This window comes from Trematomus bernacchii, unplaced genomic scaffold (assembly GCF_902827165.1).
Source record: "Trematomus bernacchii unplaced genomic scaffold, fTreBer1.1, whole genome shotgun sequence".
In the NCBI taxonomy this organism is placed as follows: domain Eukaryota; kingdom Metazoa; phylum Chordata; class Actinopteri; order Perciformes; family Nototheniidae; genus Trematomus; species Trematomus bernacchii.
Window position 1 is genome coordinate 1,465,183 of NW_022987648.1, and position 24,672 is coordinate 1,489,854.

General features: G+C 40.2%; 1 protein-coding gene across 1 annotated transcript in view; it reads right to left on the reverse strand.

The window, feature by feature from the left end:
• Window positions 1-4,512: 4,512 nt before the first annotated feature.
• Window positions 4,513-24,672, reverse strand: part of LOC117485731 (nck-associated protein 5-like) — a 117,306-nt gene continuing 97,146 nt past the window's right edge. The window contains exons 10-14 of the mRNA XM_034134399.1: window positions 24,240-24,354; window positions 23,020-23,095; window positions 8,675-9,061; window positions 6,837-6,932; window positions 4,513-5,674 (exon numbers count right to left, since the gene is read on the reverse strand). Coding sequence (XP_033990290.1) covers window positions 5,673-5,674; window positions 6,837-6,932; window positions 8,675-9,061; window positions 23,020-23,095; window positions 24,240-24,354 — 676 coding nt within the window. The 3' untranslated portion in view covers window positions 4,513-5,672. The remainder of the gene's footprint in view (window positions 5,675-6,836; window positions 6,933-8,674; window positions 9,062-23,019; window positions 23,096-24,239; window positions 24,355-24,672) is intronic.

A 24,672-nucleotide genomic window follows, 5' to 3' on the forward strand; every position in this document is an offset into this window, starting at 1 on the left:
AGGACTTAACACATTTTCCCTGACAACTCAAACTGCACAAGGTTACAGGAACCTTGATACCCTCAGAACGGTTTATCATCATTTGTTGTTAAGAACATACTTAAACATGTATTTGTTGTCAAGGACAAGGGCATGATTTCCTACTGGGGATTTTCAAATCCTATTGTTATAGCGGTGACATGCTTTTTTAGGTTGACCTGGAAGTTAGCATGCAGAAAACCTTCAGCAAAAAGCAATGGGTTTTTAAACAAAAATCTATTTTGGATTATTGCAGGAAATAAGATCTCTGGCAAACACATGTTTATACACATTTAACATCAATCTTGATGTTATCTCTAACATTAGGCTGTCAACAAAGTACATCACAGTTGCATGGTTGCTGATGTTCTGCGTGATGACGTTCAGTAGTCTTATCTCGTAATTTGTCAGCACCGCCATTTTAATTATGAAACATAGGAGCTTCAGACACTCAGTGGGATATTACTGTCGTATGTAATGTTGTAGAACAAAAAGTGAACATTCTTTCAGCTTATTTTAGACCTAGATCGTGCCCCATTATCAGTCATAACCACAAAATATAAGATCAAAATTAAAATGATCCTCCTTTTTTTGCAGTTTCAACAGAAACTTTGCCTTTAAAATGAAGATTTCAGAATAAAGGGCCTTCAGAACAAAGGGTCAAAGGTCAGTCCCCGTCCAGGTGAGCATGTCACAGCAGCTGCTGGGCTTCACATGTAAGAGAGTTTTGAGGTTGGACTGGACCAGATAGCCCAAGACCTAAAATGCTCAAAATATTTGTACATAGCCAGATAAGGAGAAATGATCCTTTGGCTTCCAGCTTTTTTTCTTCCAAGAATGTCTCGTATGAATTCTGTCTATATGCATCTATTTTACAATGGCAAAATGTCTTGGTGTTGGGAAGACCAAAACTCAGACTATGAGCTTTCAGGCCAATAGTTAGTAAAATGTTCTTTAACTATCAGGACCTCCGGACAGGAGGGCAGCCCCCCAGTGACTGAGTGTGTTCATATACACACTCCACACTCCATAACGATTGTCCTTCATTCTATCAACCTCACACCAGTTGATGAAATACATTGATGTCCATTTTCAAAAGATGCATTCTTAATTCTTCATTCTTGTTTTTTAAGATTTTTTTTTTAATATGTTGTACAGTATCTGACAACACTGCTAGAAGCCCAGCCGGAGTATTTCCAGTTTGAGAGAATGTGATCCACTGCCCCAGATATGTTGTTTGGTATTCTGCTAACAGTTTACTTACATTTTGTATTGGGAAAAAAACCCCATTTGTTATTGTCACAAAGATTGGAATGCAAGTGGAGCCAGGGATCTGGAGCTCTTCCATCATTCATACTGTCTCCTGCTAACATAAACCCCTGAGTATCTACAGCCATCTGAATTCAGTCAAACACAAGTCAGCATCTTTAATGTAAGTATTGAAATAGTTAATTTTTTTATTTAATCTTTTACATAAAACAAAGAATATCAGTAATATACAATTCTCAATTGGTACTGCTAAGGTGACTATCACACAAAAACATCACTGTTATTATTGGGTTCTGAAAGAAAAACATTTAGAGGGAGAATACCTGTCATAGTGAGTAACAATATGTGCAATAAATGGTAAATTACACTCATTGGTGCTGAATACAAATACTGAGCTTGAGAGTAAATGTTAGAAAAATACAATACTCTTGTGAGGGTGAGGCTCTTTATTATGTGAGCCTTTTTAGAAACACAGACACCATGCTCCATCTACCCGTATCAGTACAGCCAATCCCTGATCCATAAACGCATCGTCTCACCTGTGTACGCTACATATTTCATTTAACTCAACAAACATCACCTTCAACATTGACATGTAGCAAGTGAGTAAAGGTTTAAGAGGTAAATAGAGTAAGATGACATGACTAATGATATTGTGCAACCTTACAGTGCTCCATAGTTCTACATCAAGTGTAAACTGTCTCCAGTGTTTCAAAAGATTATGGCTATAGTCACCATGACGAGTCTGATATGTAGATTCAGTTGCATTTATTATTCTGTATATGTGATTAGCTCAGAGCAGATTTTGGCAATATGCATTTTGGCAAACATCTATGCATGAAAATGCAAGGAGCTGATGAAGGTGTGAGGGGAAACATCGCAAAGCAGCTAAAACTGTCGAATATGTCGGGATGCATTCAAAACACCAATAACATTACAGTAAAAGACACGGCATACATAATAGAGAGAAACTGGTGAGATATTATATGGTTAAATGTACAGACAAAAACAGACAAGAGGAAAATATTCATATCTTTAAAGCATTACAGTGAAATGTGGTGTGTCCACTGGCTGCAGTAAAATGACTGAACATGTTAAAGTTGAGGTTTACTTAATAAATCCACAGCATCTATCAGAGACAATAAATAGTACTTTCCCTGAGCTAGCACAACAATGGGCCTACCGGGTGCTTTCTAACTAAGGTAACATGCACAACTCACTGTCCTGATGTCATAACTGTGGAAACGTGTACAAAATACAGAACGCAGTTTACATTTGAAGAGTTTCATTACAAGATGTGATGTGCACTCTTTTCAGAGTGTCAAACCTGTATAACGTCATTTGAGACTCGATAGTCAGACCACGAAGCCATGAGAGGAAAACGAATCCTGCTGATCATATTTCTAAGACTGATCTATAATGTTGTTCCTCCTTTGTTTACGTGAACTATTTTGCCAGTATAATCTATCTAAGTTGGAAATCTTTTATTTCCGATTGTTATTGGGATACATTAATAACCATAATTCATTAATATTTCAACAAGAAGCAATAACTTACTTTCACATGCAAACATTTTTCCCAAATGTTTTCAAAGCTGAAATAAAGGTAATTTAGAAAAACTCCACGCAAAACCCTTTCCCCACACCTCTTCTACAGATGGAGAATAAAATCCTGGCATAAAGAAAGATTATCTTCACAAACCCTTGTATTGTCAAATGTTCTTCAGTCATAAGCACAGAAGCGACAACCAATTAGATAAGACTTATAAAATGGATTAACAGAATTATTTCTTTCTCTCTTTCCTCTCAGGGCCTCCGTATCAGACTCAGTGTAGAAGACCGTTGCTTTTGTTACGAGAGATTTCAATGTGGGTAAAAAAAAATAGTGGACACCAAGTTAAACCTCTTGTGATGAAACTCTCTATAAAATGGATATCTGTGGTTAGAATAAGTCCAGAGGGTGGTTGCATGCAAGTTGATATTAACATTGTGACAATAAAAAAAGTTTCCAACCAGATAGTGCACACTTTAAAGATTCACATTGCTAAATCAGGTTAAGAGCTCATGAATGGCAATCAGTAGTTAGTGCTGTACATATAGGGTCTTCAGGATGGAAACCATAGTTTGTTGAGTTTATCGGGTTCCATGAAAAAAAGATGAGTGAAATATGTGTGAGTTTTTAGTAGCTTTAGGTATTCATAAGATGTGAAGCAGGATTAGATCTTCACATTGACTGTGATTGGCTGGAGAATGAATATGATGATTCATCTTTGTTGAGCAGGATTTTGGTGCAGGTCTTTCATTTCCATTATTATTCTCCAAAGTGAGCAGAGCTGGTGCCAACATGGAGGTCTGGTGGTGAATTTCTTGCACTTGTGAAAATGTTTTCAATTTTAAGCCTGAATTTACCAATTATTTACAGAGTAAACAAATGTGAAATCAAATTAAGCTTCATATTATCATCATCTCCTAGCTCTTTGTTTTGGCTGTACAGATGCAAAGTAAGATAAAGCCATCCAAATGTGTTCAAAACAGCAAGCAGGATAAAGACTCTATTGGATGTGTACATTTGCTAAAACTAGTTGAAATAGGATTTTCTTGTCTGCTGGATACATAAGTGGGTCATTATTTGCTAAAATGTTAGCTGTGAAGCTGCAGCGATGTTTAGGCTTAGTATTTGCTCTGTCTTCTTTGGGCCAAACTTGATGAATACACGGCGCTGCCAGATGTTTAACTCCTTCCTCACTGGAGCAACTAATCAGGTTCACAAAATGGTAAAATTATCATTGTGTTACTTTTGGCAGTTAAAGTGGACCTATCATGCTATATTTGAATAATATATTGTAGGGCCATACCTATATAAAACATGTCTGTGAAGTTTTTTTTTCAAAATACCAAACAGATCATGCATTTTAGCCATGCCTCATTTCGCTCTATTTGCTCTTTTCCAGCCCTGTTTTTGCAAGGGCTGATTCTGTGAGAAGTCTTCTTCGCTGCTTTTGTGTCAGACTACAGCGCCACTTACAGGCCTGGCATATGTACTACAGCGTCTCCAGCGCTTTCGAGCGGCAAAAAAACCCCCATTCCCCTGATAGGTGGAGAGTTGCCCATATAGGCGGAGCTCCCTGTTTCTGACGTCAGAACAATTTCAAATCTGTATCAGCTCCGTTGCAGCCCCGTTTTTAGAGATTTGGGTATGGAGGAAAAGAGAGAGGGTTGTGTTTTCTGACACTTGGTGAGTACCCTGGCACACCGGGGACACATATTCATGTATAAAAGACGTACAAAATGCATTTTGCATGATAGGTCCCCTTTAAGTGTGTGCTGTATTGAAAGCATGTAAGTCGGTCAAATGATTGTACACATATGGTAACTATTGTACAATTGTTATTATAGGTACAGTTTTCACCACCACACTAGAGAAGCAGATATAACAGTTTGCAGTAATGTGTGTGTTGTCTAAGTTTAGTGGTTAAGTTTGTCCGGTCCTTCAGCATTGTGGCAGAAACCACCAACAGTTCAACCCAGTCTGACGGCATTTCGTGATATAGTCACGACATTTAATCTATTGATTCGTGTTCACCAACAACATACAGATTTCAGTATTCTGAGGCTCTGAGCCCCATTTATTTTCTTCACGGACAGCAAACAAAATCCGACATTATACGATTTAAAAATAAAAACAATAATCGTGGCTTGATATTGAGTAAGAACATGTTTTTATGAACCCCACAGCTTCCGGTCTTCCAAGGCCCGACCGGGTTGGTGAACACGAATCAATAGATTAAATGTCGTGACTATATCACGAAATGCCGTGAGACTGGGTTGAACAGTTAGCAGAGGAAGCTATGCTAGCTAACAACTTATGTTGTTTGCATTGTAAACATACTAATGGTAACATTAGCTTAAACTGGGTCTACATGATGATGAGCTATGAAAAGGCTACAATAGCTAAACTCATATTAACAAAAAAAAAGAAGCCTGGCATTTTGATGTTTTTGCAAAATGTTACTTCTTAGAGTTAAAAATAGAGAATAAAATGTCAGGTAAAATAACCACGACTGTTTAACTCCAGTCCTGTGACACAGCAGAGCTGTACATTATGAAACTCTATCAGCAGCTCACAGCTGATGTCAATGAACTGCAAACCTCCAAAATGGCTGCCAGAAGGTTCATTACTACACCTGAAATGCTACTCAGTATCTCAGCCCCACAATGAGCACAGGTGGAAGCCCATGATGCCAAGCTCACTGGTTATGCAGCTCTGAGTGTTTCATCCTGATACAGAGACACAGTGTCCACACTTTGGGATTCAGGGATCCTCCATGTGTTAGTGAGAAATCCGATTGATTTGTTGCTTCAGGTAGACTCAGTCAGCTTTGTGAACTCTGAAATGGAAAATGTAGAGCAGAGTGAGATCCACCAGCAAGGTGCCATGCCAACAACATCTCAAATAAACGTCTGTCATGCAAATTACAAAAATTATTAACATGCAACATTATTTTGTTTATTTCTACAGAAATGGCTTAATCGCATATTGTAATACAATTCCTCATTTTATATCCCAAGAACCTGCACATAGACAACCAATTTATTCAAAGATAGTCAGCAACTCTTTCAACTGACTGCAGGCCACCTTACATTTCAGTGATTTCAATAGTATTAAAGTGTTGTTGGAGGTATATTTAACATTTATCATCCAATCATAGTGCACAAGCAACTGTGGTTTAAATGCAAATAGAAACAGACAACTTGGGATTTGATTGCAGTGGGCAGCGATGATATTTGAAGAAACCTGCTGCCCTGCATGTTGATGTGAAGTTATATCACTTTCAACATAAGTTTCCCACGTGAGTTAACCAGGTCTGTTTCATATAATATGGATTCTAACTATGGATACTGTGAAGTGTTGTTATATGGTATGGAACATTAAAGTGTGGAAGAGTGTATATCTGTTAAACGGTTTTAATTAAAGGATTATACCTAAAGGCAACAGAATGTTACTTCACCTTTCAGAGGGGATTTTTGTATCAAATCAAGATGAACCTTCTCTACACATGACAGTAAAGTAAAAGAATGACAATGTGCACTGTGGTTGAGTGGACACAGAATACAACAGGTGTTATGTTTTATTTGATTTACAAATGTGTAATACTTTGACCACATAATGATCATCTGTTTTATCAATTACTCAACCCGTGTGACTTTGAATTCTCCAATAAACGTTTCTTGTCTGCTTCACATTGAACACAGAATCGAGAAATGGAGACAGGTCTATTAATGAATTGAAGTAAATAGGGATCGGTTTAACAATAGTAAAACTATATCAAAACATATGTTTACAATGTCTTACACAGCTAATTCATGATAATCATATCATCAAAGTCTTTTTTTCGATATAGTTTTGCTAATGTTCCAATTTGTTGAGGATTTTCTTTCAGCTGTTTGTTTTTTCTCTCATTGTGAGGGCATGCAAGTTTTCTTCAATCAATGAATAATTGATAGAAAAGAGGATTTTGTGGGTGTGGGTATTGCTCCATTATGCCTTACAGTTGGCGAGCTGAAGTCTTGTCTGCTCTTTCTGTTGGCTCGAAGTGGCTCGGGTTTTGGATTTGATATAGGTCAACTTCTTTGGTTCCATCCCACCTGGAAAACACAGGATTAAACTAACTTCAGAGGTTTTCTCAGCAATCACACTCTATTCTCTGATATGTCAAGTGGAGATCGGATCGATCAGGATAAACTAACCTGTAGCTGCTCCATCCAAACTCACAACAACGGCCTACAGACATAAATAAAGCAGCGACTGTATTCACCATGACACAGACAGTCTGTGGTTTGTTCATGTTTAGCTTTTGTCCAGTTTCTGAATAGATATGAGGAGCTGTGAGCTCTGAGTGCTAACAGCTAACGGTTGATGTGTTGGGACATGTTGCGCTGTCGGGTGCTGACCAATCACGAAGCGTCATTTCTTGACTGGCAGCAAAAACAAACAATCACAGCAGTGCTTCTCTGGCTGGCTCTGTCCAATCACAAACAAGAAGTGTTCTCCCTAAAGGAATACCCTTTCCGTAAAAGTTGAAATGCTGTGGTGTTTTCTGAAATGCTGTAGTGTTTTCTGAAATGCTGTGGTGTTTTCTGAAATGCTGTGGTGTTTTCTGAAATGCTGTAGTGTTTCCTAAAATGCTGTAGTGTTTTCTGAAATGCTGTAGTGTTTTGTGAAATGCTGTGGCGTTTTCTGAAATGCTGTGGTGTTTCCTGAAATGCTGTTTTGACTTGCACTTCAGGGCCACCGTACTTATTAGATGAACCTAACCCTGAAAGATTGCGTTGTTTTCAATACTGCTTATGCACCGTGTTAGACTGGAAAGCTTGACAGGCATAAAAGCATTTTTTTTCTGTGCGTATATGTTATGTTTGGCGGAGAACCCTCCACTCTGAACCACCAAACATAAAATACATGTTGGCACATGCTATGTGATAAGCATAATGAGCAGGCCTGTCAGTGTGGAGGCTCGGGCTATTGGAATGATCAATGCTGCTTCCGGTAGTCTATTACGTGTGGATATATATAAACATATGCTCCTTTAAGTGGCACACTTGTTAAACTAAAGCAGGAAGCGTGACAGCAGTGGATCTTCGTGAAATGAATTTCGTGAGAATGCCTCTTAAACATCTCCTTGATGGATACATGAATAATGAACACCCAAGCATAACTTTCACTGAATATGTCCTTGTTGGAAACTCCAAAGTGTTTTCAGAAGCAGCATATACACTGAGCAAAACCCCACTTTAAAACTAATGCATCAATTTATGGACATCATAGTAACTAAAGTTTCACCTAGAGATGTTTGTGTTTTTTATGTACTTTTTCTGCCAGATTTGCAGATTTGATGATGCTCACAATCTAGCATCATGTTGTTGGTTTTTAATCGAGGTTGGTGTCCAGAAACATCACAAGCAGCAACATAGGGGCAGCAGGGTCTCTGCAGAGACCCCCACACACTTGTAGTAGCTCATCAATAATGATTATGAGGCATTATTTTTTGTATAAGTGTATACATTTCTTTTAGGAAAATCCTACTCCTTGCCTTCGGAGACCTTTTCACATTCAACTTTAGACAATTAGAACGTTTTACAAGTTTTGCATTCATTTTAGTTTAGTTTAAGTTACTTTGCATTTGTTAGTTAGTGTTATTTAGTTTATGGTTATTTTTGTATATATGTTCATTTCAATTTATGTAAATATAGTTTTAGTTGCCGTACGAAAATATTTTCCACTGCCTAATTTTGTTTATGAAAATAACCCTTCTCCAGAAAACTAGTAGGAGAATCCCCTTGAAGCGTCCTCTGGACCCCTGCAGTCCACACTGGGGACGTTACTGTACCTGGGGGGGGTCTGAGCAGCCTGCTCTGGGTATCACACACACTGGAACACGTCACAATGGGTTGAGACTGGGGTTGGATGGGCTGGAGGAAGGCCACAGTGGGGAAAGGCACTGAGTGGATATGGGTCATGGAGGAGCTGGAGAAGGAGTTTGGCCCCCCTGCATGGCTGCTGTCCTTAAAACCGGAGGGTATTCTCCAGCGGGGTAAAGGGGAAGGAGACACATCCTTGCTGGAGGAGCCGGGGACACTGGGAGGACTGAGGGACTGGCCAGGGTTTGAGGCGGACTTAGGGAGGAGTTGCAGGATGGAGGAGAAGAAGGAGCAGGATTCAGGAAGGGGGATGGTCCCGATCCCACTGTCCAACGTCCGCATCTTGCAGCCTGAGCCTGGGCACAGGGAGGACAGTGAAGCGGCTCAGGAGAGAGAGGAGAGAGAGGGAAACAACAGAAATGACACAGCAGGGTAACCATGGTTGAAGTGGAGCTAAAGAAACCTTTAAAATATACTAACACAAAATAATAATAGTCGGTTACTAATCTATATCTTGTGCTGTAACTCTGCACTGTTGTCTTCAGGAAATATGTGTGTAAAGACTTTCCACTTGAATAATCGATTTTTACTCACTCTGATCAATAAAGTCCTTGAAATGAAAACTGAAGATTTGAATCAGTGAAAGAGCGTCAATTATCAAATGAGGGCAGCTTTACGTCAATAATAAGGGCTCTCTCTGCGGGACTATGTGATTGTTTTTCTGTCATGCCTCCTTTTTATTCCTGCCATATTACCCTCTGTTAACAGCTGATTCTAGTGTTGTGTTTGATTCATTTTTGAAGCAGACATCCAACAGATGGTTAGTGTGTTCTCTCATTTATTGTCCACTCACTTGGCAATAGTTTCCTATTGCAAGCCAAATTGAAATATGCTGGTTCAGTACAATGTAATTACACATAAGTGTGCGGCTGGGTAATGACTCAGTTCATTACCACATACACATAGCTCTGTCACACAGCATGACTCGGCCACTTTCAAATCAAGCCCACTTAAACCACTGCTTTCGATTACAGATGGGTGAGTAGTAGCATGCATTGATCACACTGTGAATATGAAATGTGAGAAATGCCATATGAAATGAAACTTAAATACACTTCAAATGTGTGTATTTGTATTATCAACACATCAAACACAACTGTCAAACACAAGCGGTCATGTTTTATGTGATGTTTCTCAACATCAATGAAAAAGTCTGACATAGTGCCTGCAGAACAACCCTGTCTCCTAAAAATTACGTTCCCACAGAACTAAACTGCATTCTCAATTACGTTTAGCAAGAAACTTATTTTCTCCCATGTTACGTTTGTTATGAACGTATCTCAAATACGTTTATTTTCTACATATCTTCTAGAAACATATTTTCTCCCACGTTACGTTTGTTATGAACGTATCTCAAATACGTTTATTTTCTACATATCTTCTAGAAACATATTTTCTCCCACATTACGTTTGTTATGAACGTATCTCAAATACATTTATTTTCTACATATCTTCTAGAAACATATTTTCTCCCACGTTACGTTTGTTATGAACTTATCTTAAATACGTTTATTTTCTACATATCTTTGCCATTTATTGTCTTGCTTATAATAAAGATAATAGTCATTTATAAATATCATTTTAGAGCACACATTTGAAATCGACGATCGGGCTCGATATATGGTTAAATTAAAATCAGTAGGCGAGGGTGTAATTTCAACACAGTCTCAAAGGCAATGTGAGCGTCCATTCCCATTGGATAACGGAGGATTCTACACCCGGAAGTAAGTATTCTCTTTACTGTCGATTGATTTTACAGTGATATCTGCACTACTCATCAACTCAAAAACACCAGATTATCCTTGTTAATTACACAACATTGATTGGTTTAAATTGTGTACAATACTTTTGTATTTTTCCCCTTCGATTCGGAGAAACAAATATTTTTTCGGAGTTTAGGATGGCCGAAGACACTACACTACCCAGAATCCTCAGCTATCGTTTGGGACTACACCATGTGCTTTGCTTGACAAACCCCGTGATTAGTCTTCAAGCTCTGTGATTGGATGTTGGAGTGGCAGTGCGCAAAGTTTACACCGAGCGTCAAACAGCAGTTTGAAATGGAATGAATCCCATCGACGGCAAACTATTCAAAACAGGAATCGAACGTGTCCTACCCCCCCCCCCCCCCCCCCCCCCCCCTTAGGTCACAGGCTCCTCCAACAGTGCAACACAATAAAACAGATACACAGAAAAAATAGTGCAAGTAAATACAAAAAGAAAAATAGTAAAATAGTAAAAAGTGAAATAGTGCAATAAGAGTCTATATACAAGTGATTGGAATATGATATATTAGATAAATAATTTCTAAGTAGGCAGCCAGATGAATGTTATGGATGTTGTTTCTAAGTTCAGGTGTTTAATAGTCTTATGGCCTGTGGGATGAAACTGTCCCTGAGTCTGGTGGTTTTAGTCCGGATGCTGCGGTACCGCCTGCCAGACGGCAGCAGACAGAACAGTTTGTGGCTGGGGTGATGGGGTCTTTTATAATCCTGAGGGCTTTCTTTAAGGTTAACCTGGTATTTTTACTCCACTACATTTATTTGAGTTACTTTGCAGATTCTGATTAATGATGTGAAATATAAACAACCCTTAAATCAGACTTTAGTTACACCTGAGTAAAATTCAGTGAAGGTGATTGTCAAGTGCAAACAATCAGGCGAGATATTTGGTAGTGGGTGCTTGAGAAGACTAAACATTTCTGCAGATCCCTATAAAGCATATTCATTACTCGTTATTCTCTACTAATAGTTAATTAAAAACTGTATATAATGGCTATTTTGCACATCCCTTTCAAGATTTCATAATTTTCTAAGGTTTATTGACATATCATATACACAACTACGGTGTAGTTATGCAATGAATGAAAAACTTGGGTCACAGGTTCCTCAACAGTGCATTACAAGACATCTATCGATATCTGTGTACCTCCACCATTAAAGATATTCTGCACATTTCTTATACTATCTACATACATCTTATAAGAGTATAATTAATGTGTATAATATCAGTTAAAATAAGTGCTTCAACATAGTTAACATTGCAGGAAAGCAATATATTAGACGTTAAGTACTTTGTCAGGCTTAATATTTATCTGTAGATACCCCCAAAGCCGTTTTCTTATTTAAAAGAAGACCTTAACCTAAAGTATTCTTTAATGTGTTAATAAAGGTTCATTAGTTTGTCTGTTTTGCACATCTTCATATTAATATCTTTATACATCCAGCACTAAACTGTTTTATTGTAGAGATCACTTACAGTATCTTCTTGATTTTTTATATTCTATATTTCTATCATTGACCTTCTACTTTCCCCCTATGAAAGTATGTACTAAAAGATATGTAGAAAATAAACGTATTTGAGATACGTTCATAACAAACGTAACGTGGGAGAAAATACGTTTCTAGCTAAACGTAATTGAGAATGCAGTTTAGTTCTGTGGGAACGTAATTTTTAGGAGACAGGGTTGTGCAGCACTACAATTAGAGTTACACTGATAAAACTACAGCTCTGCATTTCAAATATGTGATGTGCCATTTAGTGGGAATGCTGATACAGCATTCCCACTAAATGTTATGCTACGGACAAAATTCTTATTTTATATATCGCAGGCTATTACTTTTCTCATTCATAACTTTCATAATTCCAGAGATACATCCCATAATTCATCCAATTTTTAACATGGAAGTCAATGGACACATTCTTCAAACTTCAACAGATCTTCATGCGACTTCAACTGCTAACTGTTCATTCATACTTTCACATTCCAACTTTAAAATGTTACACATCTTTCTGGCATTATTATAACACAACTTTTAAATCTGATTCTTACTTTTAGAGATATTAAACATTGTTCAGACCTTGTTAAAGAGGTTTTCTTCAGATTTTAACATTAACTAGAGTGCGTGATGTCACAGCTAGAGTGGAGCAAATCTTGAAATTTGCCTTCATATATTGTTTTAAAACTGCCATAATTCCCAAACCCTACATTCCTGAGACATAATTTTTCATGACAAACGTAGGAAAACATCTCGTAGCTTGAAAAATGACAAATAATTAAGCAAAATAATTCAACAAAATGCCTATTGAGGGCATGAAGTGACAAAAACGTTCAACATGTCTCCATTAAAACCCATTGTAATTTCAGGCTGATATTTCCTCACAGCAGCAGCCGCACACCTTTAGTTAAACTGCCAAAAAGGCCACATTATTAACCCGAGAGTACACAAAAATTACACTTCAGATACTCAACTTCCTTGACATGCTTCACGTTTTGAAATTTCACAGATATCTGTTATCGTTCTTCCACAAAACGTTCACATGTAAGAGGTTTATCTGTCATTCAGAACAATGCAAACCTTTGATCTCTTCAGAGCTCGTTAACACCTGTGTAATGGAACACGATGATGTCATCACTCCAACTGACAGCAGTCAGTTCTAACTGTTCTGTTCATTGTTCTGTTCATTTCTCTCTCTCGCTAGCTCGATGCGCGAGAGCTCTGCGATCTCTCTCTCACGCTATCGCTCTCTAGCTCTCTCTCTCTCTCTCTCTCTCTCTCTCTCTCTTCTCTCTCTACTCTCTCTCTCTCTCTCTCTCTCTCTCTCTCTCTCTCTCTCTCTCTCAATGTTCCAAACGGCCCAAAACTTCACAGGTTTGGTAACGATGCAGCCATCAACGCATCTAACCGTATTATGGGGTGTCATCAAATGCCGTTGCCATGGCGACAGACCACTCGCCATGAAGCACGATGTCGCTGTAAGTCCAATAGACATGGTCCGATCGTCCTCCAAACTTCGCTTGTATATCACCGGTACAGCCCTCAACAGCTCTACGTCAATTATGGGGTTTCTTCAAATGCCGTTGCCATGATAACACAAGGCTCGCCATGAAACACGGTTTTCTCATAACTTCAGTGAAAATGCTCCAAACGGCCCAAAACTTCACAGGTTTGGTAACGATGCAGCCATCCACACATCTAAGTGTATTATGGGATGTCATCAAATGCCGTTGGCATGGCAACAGATCATTCACCATCAAGTTAGTTCAAAAGTTTGCAGTTCAAATATTCTGCTGCTTTTCCAAGCCTTTTTACTTTCTTTTCTTCTCTCATCACACATTCAAGCCCCCAGTGTTCATGTATCATTTCAATCTAAATTCTTCACTTTCTTCTTACACATTACATTTCAGCATAGCAGTTTAGCGTCAGCTTTTCAGCATAAAGCATTCCCACTAGCAATTTCTTCAGGAATTGCATTCTCTAGTTCACATTGATGTTCAGCAACTTTAAAAACCGAGCGGAAATAAAAAAGAGCAGAAATAAAACAAAAACAAGATGGATCACAGCAGCCATCTATCTGAATCTAAATAAGAAAAGATATCCACTAGCTGTTCATGTTGAATATGAACCCTGTGGCAGGAACCTGCAGGCATCTCAGGCAGGAGCAAGGCAACAGCTGCTCCGCTTCATTCATTAATGCGTGCTCCCATGAGACTTCACGCCCCTCTTACTTTCTACAACATTCTTTTTTGTCTTCACTTCTTGCAGTTTCAAGATGGATTGCTCAAAATAATTGAGTTTTTCCAAATCTGTGAAATTACCAGAAAATGAGGATAGTGTATGGGTAACAAATTATGAATAAAGTTAAAGGTATTTTTTGTCATGGAAATGTATTCCTACTCTTTTACTTAAGTAAAATAATCAATATCACAGTGTAAGAACAACATTTTAATAACATCTTTACAGATTCCATGTATACAGGTGATTGTAAGTTAAGCAGCACTTTGGATAAGTGTCTGTTTTTAACTGTTGTAAACAAGAACAATTAATTGAATTGAGAAGACATAGAACATACGTTATTGATTACTTTGGTTAGTTGGAAGTTACTGTGACACAGTGTTCCCTGAAAGCAGCATCACACAGGCTGAGCATTGATTGGTTTAAACAAACCTTGAACATGTGTGAGCTTCACATCCTTCCTCTGTTGTACCAAGCTCAATCAATAACTGTCTCCATGTCCCAAGTCAACACTGCAGTGATTATCTTCTGGTGTTGTATATGGCCAGTGTATGAGCGGTTTGAAAGCTGATCTGGTAGGACCATAGAGAAATAAGGTAAACTAACCTGGGCTGGTAGCAGCTGGCAGGACACAATGCGACAGCGTGTTGTGAATACAGCACGCTGTATTCACAACACGCAGGTGTTACCTTTGCAGGTATGTTTTTAAGCTGTTCAAAGCACCTTTAGCTAAGCAACTGGCAAGTCTGCAAACCGACATTAGCATTTTGTGTTGCAGGCTCATTGATAGAGCTTATGGTCCAACACAAGACGTGTCCATTACTATAGATGAGAAGAAGACCTTAGCTGGGAAGCTAATGCGGGTTGAGAGGTGTCACTGCTGTCCGGCCGTCAGTCAGTGCACCCATCAGCCTGTAATGAAACGGTGACAACGCTGATTCATCTATTTGAAATGATTCTTTTGATATGGTACATGAAAATGATTATTTGCTCATTTAGGGCAGACAACGATGTTCTGAACATATAAACTATCAATTTATCAAGTAGTTGAACTTTAAAACAGAAGAGAAGAAGAATAAGTTATTGTGATTTGACAATAAATAATTACCACAGGTTTTATATTATTATTATTTTATTATAGGTTTCCTTTTTGCTCACCTTATTTTAAAGCATCAAGTTTAAAACTACTTGTTCAACTCAGCACGAAGCCCATCAAGTTTCTGTTCAGTCTGATGGTTAATCAGCTCCCAGCGGGGGGGACAGTTAATTCACTCTTGGAGCGTGCTTAGCCGGTGCAGTGCTGACATTTTAATGAGGTGATTAACCCCTGAGGGCAGTCCTCCGCCGGTATCAAACACGCTTGATATTTGCAGCGCCTTGCTGATGGTGTCACTCTGACCAATAACGTTTCAGCAGTGTCTGTCAAAAGCCCTTTACCTGAGCAATGTGGAGAGTTTATCTGCTGCTGTTTTAATTTAGCAAGTGGCCGCAATGACATCAGGAGCAACTAAAGTTGTACTTCTTCCTGTCTAGTTTCACTCTATGGCTGCGCTCTGATATTCCTTTATTTTTTCCTTACAGATTTCCCACAAAGATTACAGCGGTGCTAATTATACGATGGCAGTGGCTCAGTCATATGGAGTGTGGACTGTCACTTGGAGAGGTCCCAGTCCACCTCCTGCCATGCCGTGGTGCCCTTGAGCAAGGCACCGGACAATCCCCCACCCCCAAACTCCCATTGCACCCCGGGCGCTGTACAATAGCTGCCCACTGCTCCTAGTACTAGACTCCTGCTCCTAGTACTAGGATGGGTTAAAAGTAGAGAACACATTTCACTTTGTGTGCTGTGCTCTGCATGTGTGACCATTAAAGAGGGTTTCATCCCTCCATTTCTATGGTGGATGTGTTGACGTGGTAAAAGTTCAACTTTCCAAAGATGGTTGTTTCATTGAGAATTGTTGCTAAGGTTCACCCTCATAACCCCGCCCAGTGTGTATGAATTTATTAACAGACTAAATCTGCGTCCCTATTTCGATCATGTTGATAGTTTGTTTTGACAAACGGTCCATTGCTTCAAATTTGGCTTTTTCCTCAGGTAAAGGACATTTCACAGTACTTTACACTAAAGGAGATAAGAAGGTTAGCATTGAAGCACCTTTCTAAGGCTGGCGTCACACTGTCCCAAAATTGACACCAGATGGACACACGAATATGTAATTGTGAATTTCGCATGAAGATGGCCACCGAACTTGGTCAACAGCCAAGCAACAGCCGAAGCAAGTACGATGCCTACAGAAGGCCACACGATGGCACCCGAACCACACACGAAGGCATGTTGTTTCCATAGCAACAACAACTTCTTGTCAACAGCGTAAACTCGCCTTCAAAATAAAAGCATCTAAATAAAACAGGAAGTTAACCTAAATTACATTTAAGACATACAACTGCAACGAAAGTAACAAAAACAATGTAATATCCTTTTCAGTTTCACAGAACACAAATTGGGTTATTTACATAATATGTTTACATGATTTTGTTGTGCAATAAAACAACCAGAGAAGCGATCTGCAAGGAAACATAGCACACCGTGTCCTCATGCTCCTGTTTCACCTGCTTAATACAGGTGTCATCACTGCTACTGATTTCGATAGAGCAGGTCACAAATAGCAAGAAATGACAAAGTGAAATAAGACAATGTTTACCTGTAAGAGGAGGTGCTGGGCCTGTATTGGCGCATTTCCACCATGGTGCGGAGCGCGGTTTAAGCGTGCCGTGTCGTGCCGGGCCCGTTTTTGGTTGCGTTTCCACTATGCCTAGTTCTGGGCCGGCCCGGGGCTACTTTTTCACCTTTTTTCTGGCCCGACAAAATCGTGGTTCTATCGGGGCCAACAAACAGGCTGAGTCGGGCTGAGTATGCTAAACTAGAGAGAGAGAATCGCTGGCAAGGGGGCTAAATGGAGATCGGCTAAGCTAACGCAATATATGCTCCGACCGTCCAGACTCACAACAACGGCCTATACAGACATAAATAAACCAGCGACTGTATTCGCCATGACACAGACAGTCTGTGGTTTGTACTTGTTTAACTTTTGTCTAGTTTCTGAACATATATGAGGAGCTGTGAGCTGTGAGTGCTAACAGCTAACGGCTGATGTTGTTTTTCTGGGGTGCTCATTGAAGATGACGTCACGGCTCCGCCTACACTGCGTTACTATAGATACTACCCCAGTTCCTAAACTGTAATGGAAGCGCAGCATTAAAGTGAGCTGGGCCTAACAAGGCCTAACAAAACCGTACTAAGTGGAGCGAGGCCTGCGGTGGAAATGCGCCATAAGAGTTGCTCATCATGTTCTCTGAGGTGCATCAAAAGAAGCAATGCTGCTGCCTTCTTTTTCCTGGTCATCATCAAAGTATGCCATTCTGCAGGAACTGAATTGTGATGAATTGTGATTGAAGCTTTGGGAGTTACACACGCCTCTGCTCTGTAGAGTTGCTCAGGACTGACTGAGGAAGATGCTCTGAGGCTGGCCTTTTATATGTCCACGTTACCATGACACATGGGAAATGCTTGAGCTACTCAAATTCGGCTGTCTTCGCCGACACCGTGGTCCCATCTCGATGTCATCGTACTATAATACGATGGCTACACAACGGCATTGCGAGGGCTTCACGTAGTCGTGTTGCCTTCCTAAGACAATCGGGCAGCTTCTTGTTTCCTTCATATTGTCTTCGTGAGGCGAAAAATGCCTGATGGCACCGATGATCTCACGAAGTAAAGACACGATTTGACAAGATGCTCTCACGATGGCCTTACGAAGGGCAAAATGGACACACAAATTCAACACGAAAATGAACCTTCGCAAGGTCATTCGGCAATTTTTTGGTATGCCAAAGATTTTGCCACCGCTCACGAAGTTGCTGCCAGAGTCTGAGAAACTCCACCGGCGGTTATACGATGGCTTAAGATGCCCTCACGAATGGCCCGATGTTGTTACGATCAGAGCCGAATTTGAACATTTCCTTTATCGTGTGTCCATCTGGTGTCAATTTCGGGACAGTGTGATGCGGGCTTAAGCATTAACACAATATGACCAACTCTTATCATGGCTGCCAGGAAGATACTTTCCGGTTATTTAACAATAAAGAAACATCCTAAGCCTCAAAGATTGTTCTACCACAGCCTATGTCTTTCTTCTTTGGACTAGATTGCCACATCTAGATCTACCAAGGGGGCCCCCAAAGAAGGTCGATTAAAAAGGTCCACCGCAACGACAACATGAAACCCCCTTTAATTTACAGCAATGACATGTCGGGAAACAGTTTAGTTCTCCACTCCGCTCCGGGGGGGGTGGGGGTGTGGGGGGGTGCTGTCGGGTGTGCTTGATGTGTTGGGTGGCATGTATCTTCTGCCTGGGCCCCCAGAGTGTCTTGGGACGCCACTGCAGACGGCGACGAGACAGCGTACAGAGAGGAGTTCGAAACCCTGACATCTTAGCGCCAGGAGAACAACCTCCATCTCAACGTCAGCAAAACCAAGGAGCTGATTGTGGACTACAGGAAGCAGCAGAGAGAGGGACACGCCCCCATCACCATCAATGGGACTACGGTGGAGAGAGTCAGCAGCTTCAGGTTCCTCGCTGAGGACCTGACATGGACTCTTCACACCACCACCATCACCAAAAAAACTCGACAGCGGCTCTTCTTCCTCCACAGGCTGAGGAGGTTCAATATGGACTCCAGGATACTCTGCAACTTCTACAGGTGCACCATAGAGAGGATCCTGACCTTCTACAGGTGCACCATAGAGAGCATCCTGACCTTCTACAGGTGCACCATAGAGAGCATCCTGACCTTCTACAGGTGCACCATAGAGAGCATCCTGACCTTCTACAGGTGCACCATAGAGAGCATCCTGACCTTCTACAGGTGCACCATAGAGAGTATCCTGACCTTCTACAGGTGCACCATAGAGAGCATCCTGACCTTCTACAGGTGCACCATAGAGAGTATCCTGACCTTCTACAGGTGCACCATAGAGAGCATCCTGACCTTCTACAGGTGCACCATAGAGAGTATCCTGACCTTCTACAGGTGCACCATAGAGAGGATCCTGACCTTCTACAGGTGCACCATAGAGAGCATCCTGACCTTCTACAGGTGCACCATAGAGAGGATCCTGACCTTCTACAGGTGCACCATAGAGAGTATCCTGACCTTCTACAGGTGCACCATAGAGAGGATCCTGACCTTCTACAGGTGCACCATAGAGAGGATCCTGAACCCTCCACAGCAGGGGTGGGGAACCTTTTTCCTCTCAAGGGCCATTTCAATTTTTTCAACATCCTCCGAGGGCCGTACAAATTATTGACCTCTGCTTAAAAATACTAAAATCACAGCCCATTCATTTCACCTCTCTTTCATGCTGTGCATGCATGCATGTGCACCTTGTGGCATGACCACCTAAACAGAAAGATATGGACACAAGATGTGTGCAAATGTATTAATTTCCTATCCATGTGAACATGATTTAAGTGGGGGGGGACCTAACCTCCTCTAGGGTCCGGGGGCATACTCCCCGGGGAAGATTTTTTTTTAAATGTTGAAGTTAAAAGCATCAATCTGGTGCACTGTGAGAGCAACATTAGGAGATCTATGGATACATCTCTCAACACCCATATGAAACAGAACTGTAAGCAGATTTTATTTTTCTTTATGGATATTTTACAAATCACTCCCCTTTCAAACTGTGTTCTTGTTTTACTGTCATATAGTATTTTATACCTGTTTACTTTATTCTCTTATTTTTTGATAACTATAATGATCATATAAAGATGTGCCTTTACCTCACTGGTTGTAGAAAAAGCTTCTTATATTCGTTAGCATAGCTAGCTAACCAGATGCTAATAACAACAAAGTGATTGACTGTATGATCAGTATGACAGATGAACAGATCGCCACTGGGCTTTCAACTAAAGACACAGCCACGCAGAAACTGCGGCATGTGTACGGCTCCTTATGGGTACTGACAGTTCTGAAGTGCTGGAGCGGCGTTCTGGTGCTCTCCGTCAGAACTGCACCCCTGTCTGTCAGACGAGACATATACCACGTGATGACACATTAGGCTCGTGTTGTGTTCAAGGAACCTGAAAAACAGGCACTCGCTTGTTTAATTCTTTTGCGGTCCAGATTTCTTAAAAAAAAAAAAAAAATTACCTCGAGGGCCGTACCAAATGGTCTCGCGGTCCGTATACGACCGGAGGCCGGAGGTTCCCCACCCCTGCTCTACAGGTTCACCATAGAGAGGATCCTGACCTTCTACAGGTTCACTATAGAGAGCATCCTGACCTTCTACAGGTGCTCCATAGAGAGGATCCTGACCTTCTACAGGTGCACCATAGAGAGGATCCTGACCTTCTACAGGTGCACCATAGAGAGGATCCTGACCTTCTACAGGTGCACCATAGAGAGTATCCTGACCTTCTACAGGTGCACCATAGAGAGTATCCTGACCTTCTACAGGTGCACCATAGAGAGCATCCTGACCTTCTACAGGTGTACCATAGAGAGTGTCCTGACCTTCTACAGGTGCACCATAGAGAGTATCCTGACCTTCTACAGGTGCACCATAGAGAGTATCCTGACCTTCTACAGGTGTACCATAGAGAGTGTCCTGACCTTCTACAGGTGCACCATAGAGAGGATCCTGACCTTCTACAGGTGTACCATAGAGAGTATCCTGACCTTCTACAGGTGCACCATAGAGAGTATCCTGACCTTCTACAGGTGTACCATAGAGAGTGTCCTGACCTTCTACAGGTGCACCATAGAGAGCATCCTGACCTTCTACAGGTGCACCATAGAGAGGATCCTGACCTTCTACAGGTGCACCATAGAGAGGATCCTGACCTTCTACAGGTGCACCATAGAGAGCATCCTGACCTTCTACAGGTGTACCATAGAGAGTGTCCTGACTGGCTGCATCATGGCCTGGTACAGCAGCTGCACCGCCCTCAACCGTAAGACTTTACAGAGGGTGGTGGAAACTGCACAGCACATCACCAGGACGGAGCTGCCATCCATGGAGGACCTCTACTTCCAGCGGCTCAGGAAGAAAGCTCAGCCACAAACTGTTCTGTCTGCTGCCGTCTGGCAGGCGGTACAGCAGCATCCGGACTAAAACCACCAGACTCAGAGACAGTTTCATTCCACACTTTTGAAAGAACATCCATAACATTCATCTGGCTGCAACTTACAAATTATGTATCTAATATATCATATTCCAATCACTTGTATATAGACTCTTATTGCACTATTTCACTATTTTACTATTTTCTTTTTTTCTATTACTTGCACTACTTTTTCAGATTTTTCAGTTGTATTGTGTTGCACTGTTGGAGGAGCCTGTGACCTAAGATTTTCATCGACATCACTACACATGTACGTATGACAAATAAAAGCCTTGAACCTTGAACCTTGATCCTATGACTACACAACTCTAGAGAACCCCTCCCACCCCCTCCCTGCAGAGCTAGTGAAGATGAGGAGCACGTTCAGCCTCAGACTCATCCCTCCTCGACACAGCACCAAGCGCCTCGGACAGTCCTTTGTGCCTGTAGCCCTCAGGCTGCACAACAAGGGGTCAACTATGTGACACAAACTGGACATAAATACACACTGTTTCCACACATTCATGTAAATATATCTAATATGTATATATGACCCAATATGTATATATGCTCATTTTCATTTTCATTAATTTCTTACTTCATAGTTTATATGACCCAATATGTATATATGCTCATTTTAATTCATTTCTTATTTCATAGTTTTTCATCATTTAAATTGTTATCTTTGATTTGATCTTTAATGGTGTTAACCTGAGTGAATCTGTGCTGTCCTGTTTTTCATTCTCACCCTGTTTCTGTTTGAACTACTGAATTTCCCCACGGGGATTAATAAAGGTCCATCTTATCTTATCTTATCTTATCTTATCTATAGAAACAAAGCCTTCCAACAATAACTCACTCCCCCCCCCCCCCGCAATGTAACACTTCCATTTCTGCCCCCTGTTTCATGTCTTTATGTCTTGTCCTTATATGTTTCTTGTTAAGCGACCTTGGGTTAATGAAAGGCGCTATATAAATTAAAGTTATTATTATTATTATTATAGGAAGTCAGTGCTGGAACAATCCATTCTATCTTCACCCATCACTGTGGTCCACACAAAAACGAATGGAAGTAGCCTCAGCCCCCAAATGGATAGAAAGGGTCATTCCAATTCAACGAGCCTGTGCATGCACATTGTCAGTGCATGAATCTGTGAAGATGAAGACAATATCTCCATTCAGGCAATCTGTGTGAAATACAACCACGGTGAAATGGTTGGATTTGCCCTATTTCAAACTGCCACCCAAATAATAAACAAATGTAGAGGTAGAACAAATCAAATGAACACAAATATGGAGGAAAAAGCACAAACTTTTGCATGTTTGTTCGACTGCTTAAAGCATATTCATCATGTTTATGACTTACACATATCTTTCATATTTGGTCTTCACTTCTTCCTGCAAACTGTAAAATGGTAAGCACAGATAAAACCTTAAGGCTAGCATGCTAAAATTGACAGAGCTAACATTGTTAGCTTAGTAAGTTTTGTTTTTCAGGGGATCCAAAACTTTGCATTGACTGTAAGGAATGTTTTGAAGTCTTACACAGAGAATAGAATAGAAGAATCTGACCTATTACAGCATCCTGGTTGGAGCTCTTCACTGTGGATCCATTTTCATTATCCGCTCTGATGTTCATCACCTGCATCTTGAATTTGTAGGAGGAAAGACAAGAAGTTACAGACATGTTCATTCATACTTCTACAAGTAAAGTATCATTGATTGTTTCTCAGTTTGAATGCCAACCCAGATCGGCGACACATCAATTGTTTGTCAGTTTCCCTCATTTGATTGGCACTGTACATGCTCTAAATGTATTACTCAATTGTTAGTGGTCCTCTTTGGATGCATTTATATACAGTCTTACAGGTTTTGAACTTGTAAAAGTCATCACATACATACACAGACTACAGCATATAAGCTGATGGTTGACTTGTTAACACTCCTTGTTGTTAACCACCAACTATGTGCAATATGTGCAATATGTGCAATATATATATATGCCGTTAATAACTGTGCGATATATACCTGGCTGCTAAATCCTCAGAACTGTTACAGGATGTGTTTTTTGTAAATTGTGTAACTTTTTTTATTATAATTGTTTTAAATCTTTAATATTTTGTTTTATGCATGCTACTTAGGTAACATTAAGCTGTCTTTGGTTTTGTTCTGCTGTAACAATGTACATTTCCCCTCTGTGGGACTAATAAAGGGATTCTGATTCTGATTCTGATTGTTGATATTCTCTTTGGATAAAAAAATGGGCGCTAATGGTTACACAATCAACACAGTGATTTTTGAAATAAGGTTTGGTAAAGCTTTTGAAATAAGGTTTGGTAAAGCTTTTGAAATAAGGTTTGGTAAAGCTTTTGAAATAAGGTTTGGTAAAGCTTTTGAAATAAGGTTTGGTAACTAAATCCCAAAATGATGAAACTGTGTGTAACACAATTTGAGGGACAGGTGGTGGAATTAGCCTGAAGTGCATCTCAGTTGTTAAGACAGTCGTGTAGTGTTTGTCTGTTTTCATTTGATTCCACTCTATTTCTTTCCTTTCAGTTTTGGGAAAAGTGCATTTCCAAAATAATATATTCCTTTTCTCTGGGTATGTTTTAGTTGTTGATGCTTCTTTCTGGTGTAATTGCAGTAATGTCATATTACTGTAACAAACATGCTTTACATAAAACAGGGTTTGTATACATCTTTATATGAATACATTTTGTGATTGAAAACTAAAAGCGGCCGCATACCAATAAAATAACTTCCCATTTGTATTAGGTAAGGATTTGATTTACCTTCGGGTCCCCAATGAAGTCAGTGTGTCCTTGTATCTCACTCAGGGACATTCCTGGGCAGGGCATTGAGATGCATGCCCGAACTGCATCATGAGACTCTCTTATCCCCACAGAGCTGAAAGAAAACGCTTTGTTAACAGATCGCTACAGAGGTCCTCTGAATCAACAGCTGAAAAGTGACCCTACATCTCTATAAACCTCTGTATTAAATGTATCTCAACTGGTCCCTGGGCTATGGAGACTGACAGAGTCAAAGAGCACTTGATAAAAATGACAGAAGGCATCAGAGACAATAGATGACTTAGTTATAAATGAGCTATGAAGACGTCTGCTGAAACACAAAATGAAGGTCTAATGTTAAGTTAAAAATGTAAATGACAATAAAGATTTCAAAGAGTTATTGTACAGGTATTGTGTTAAGTACAACATAGTC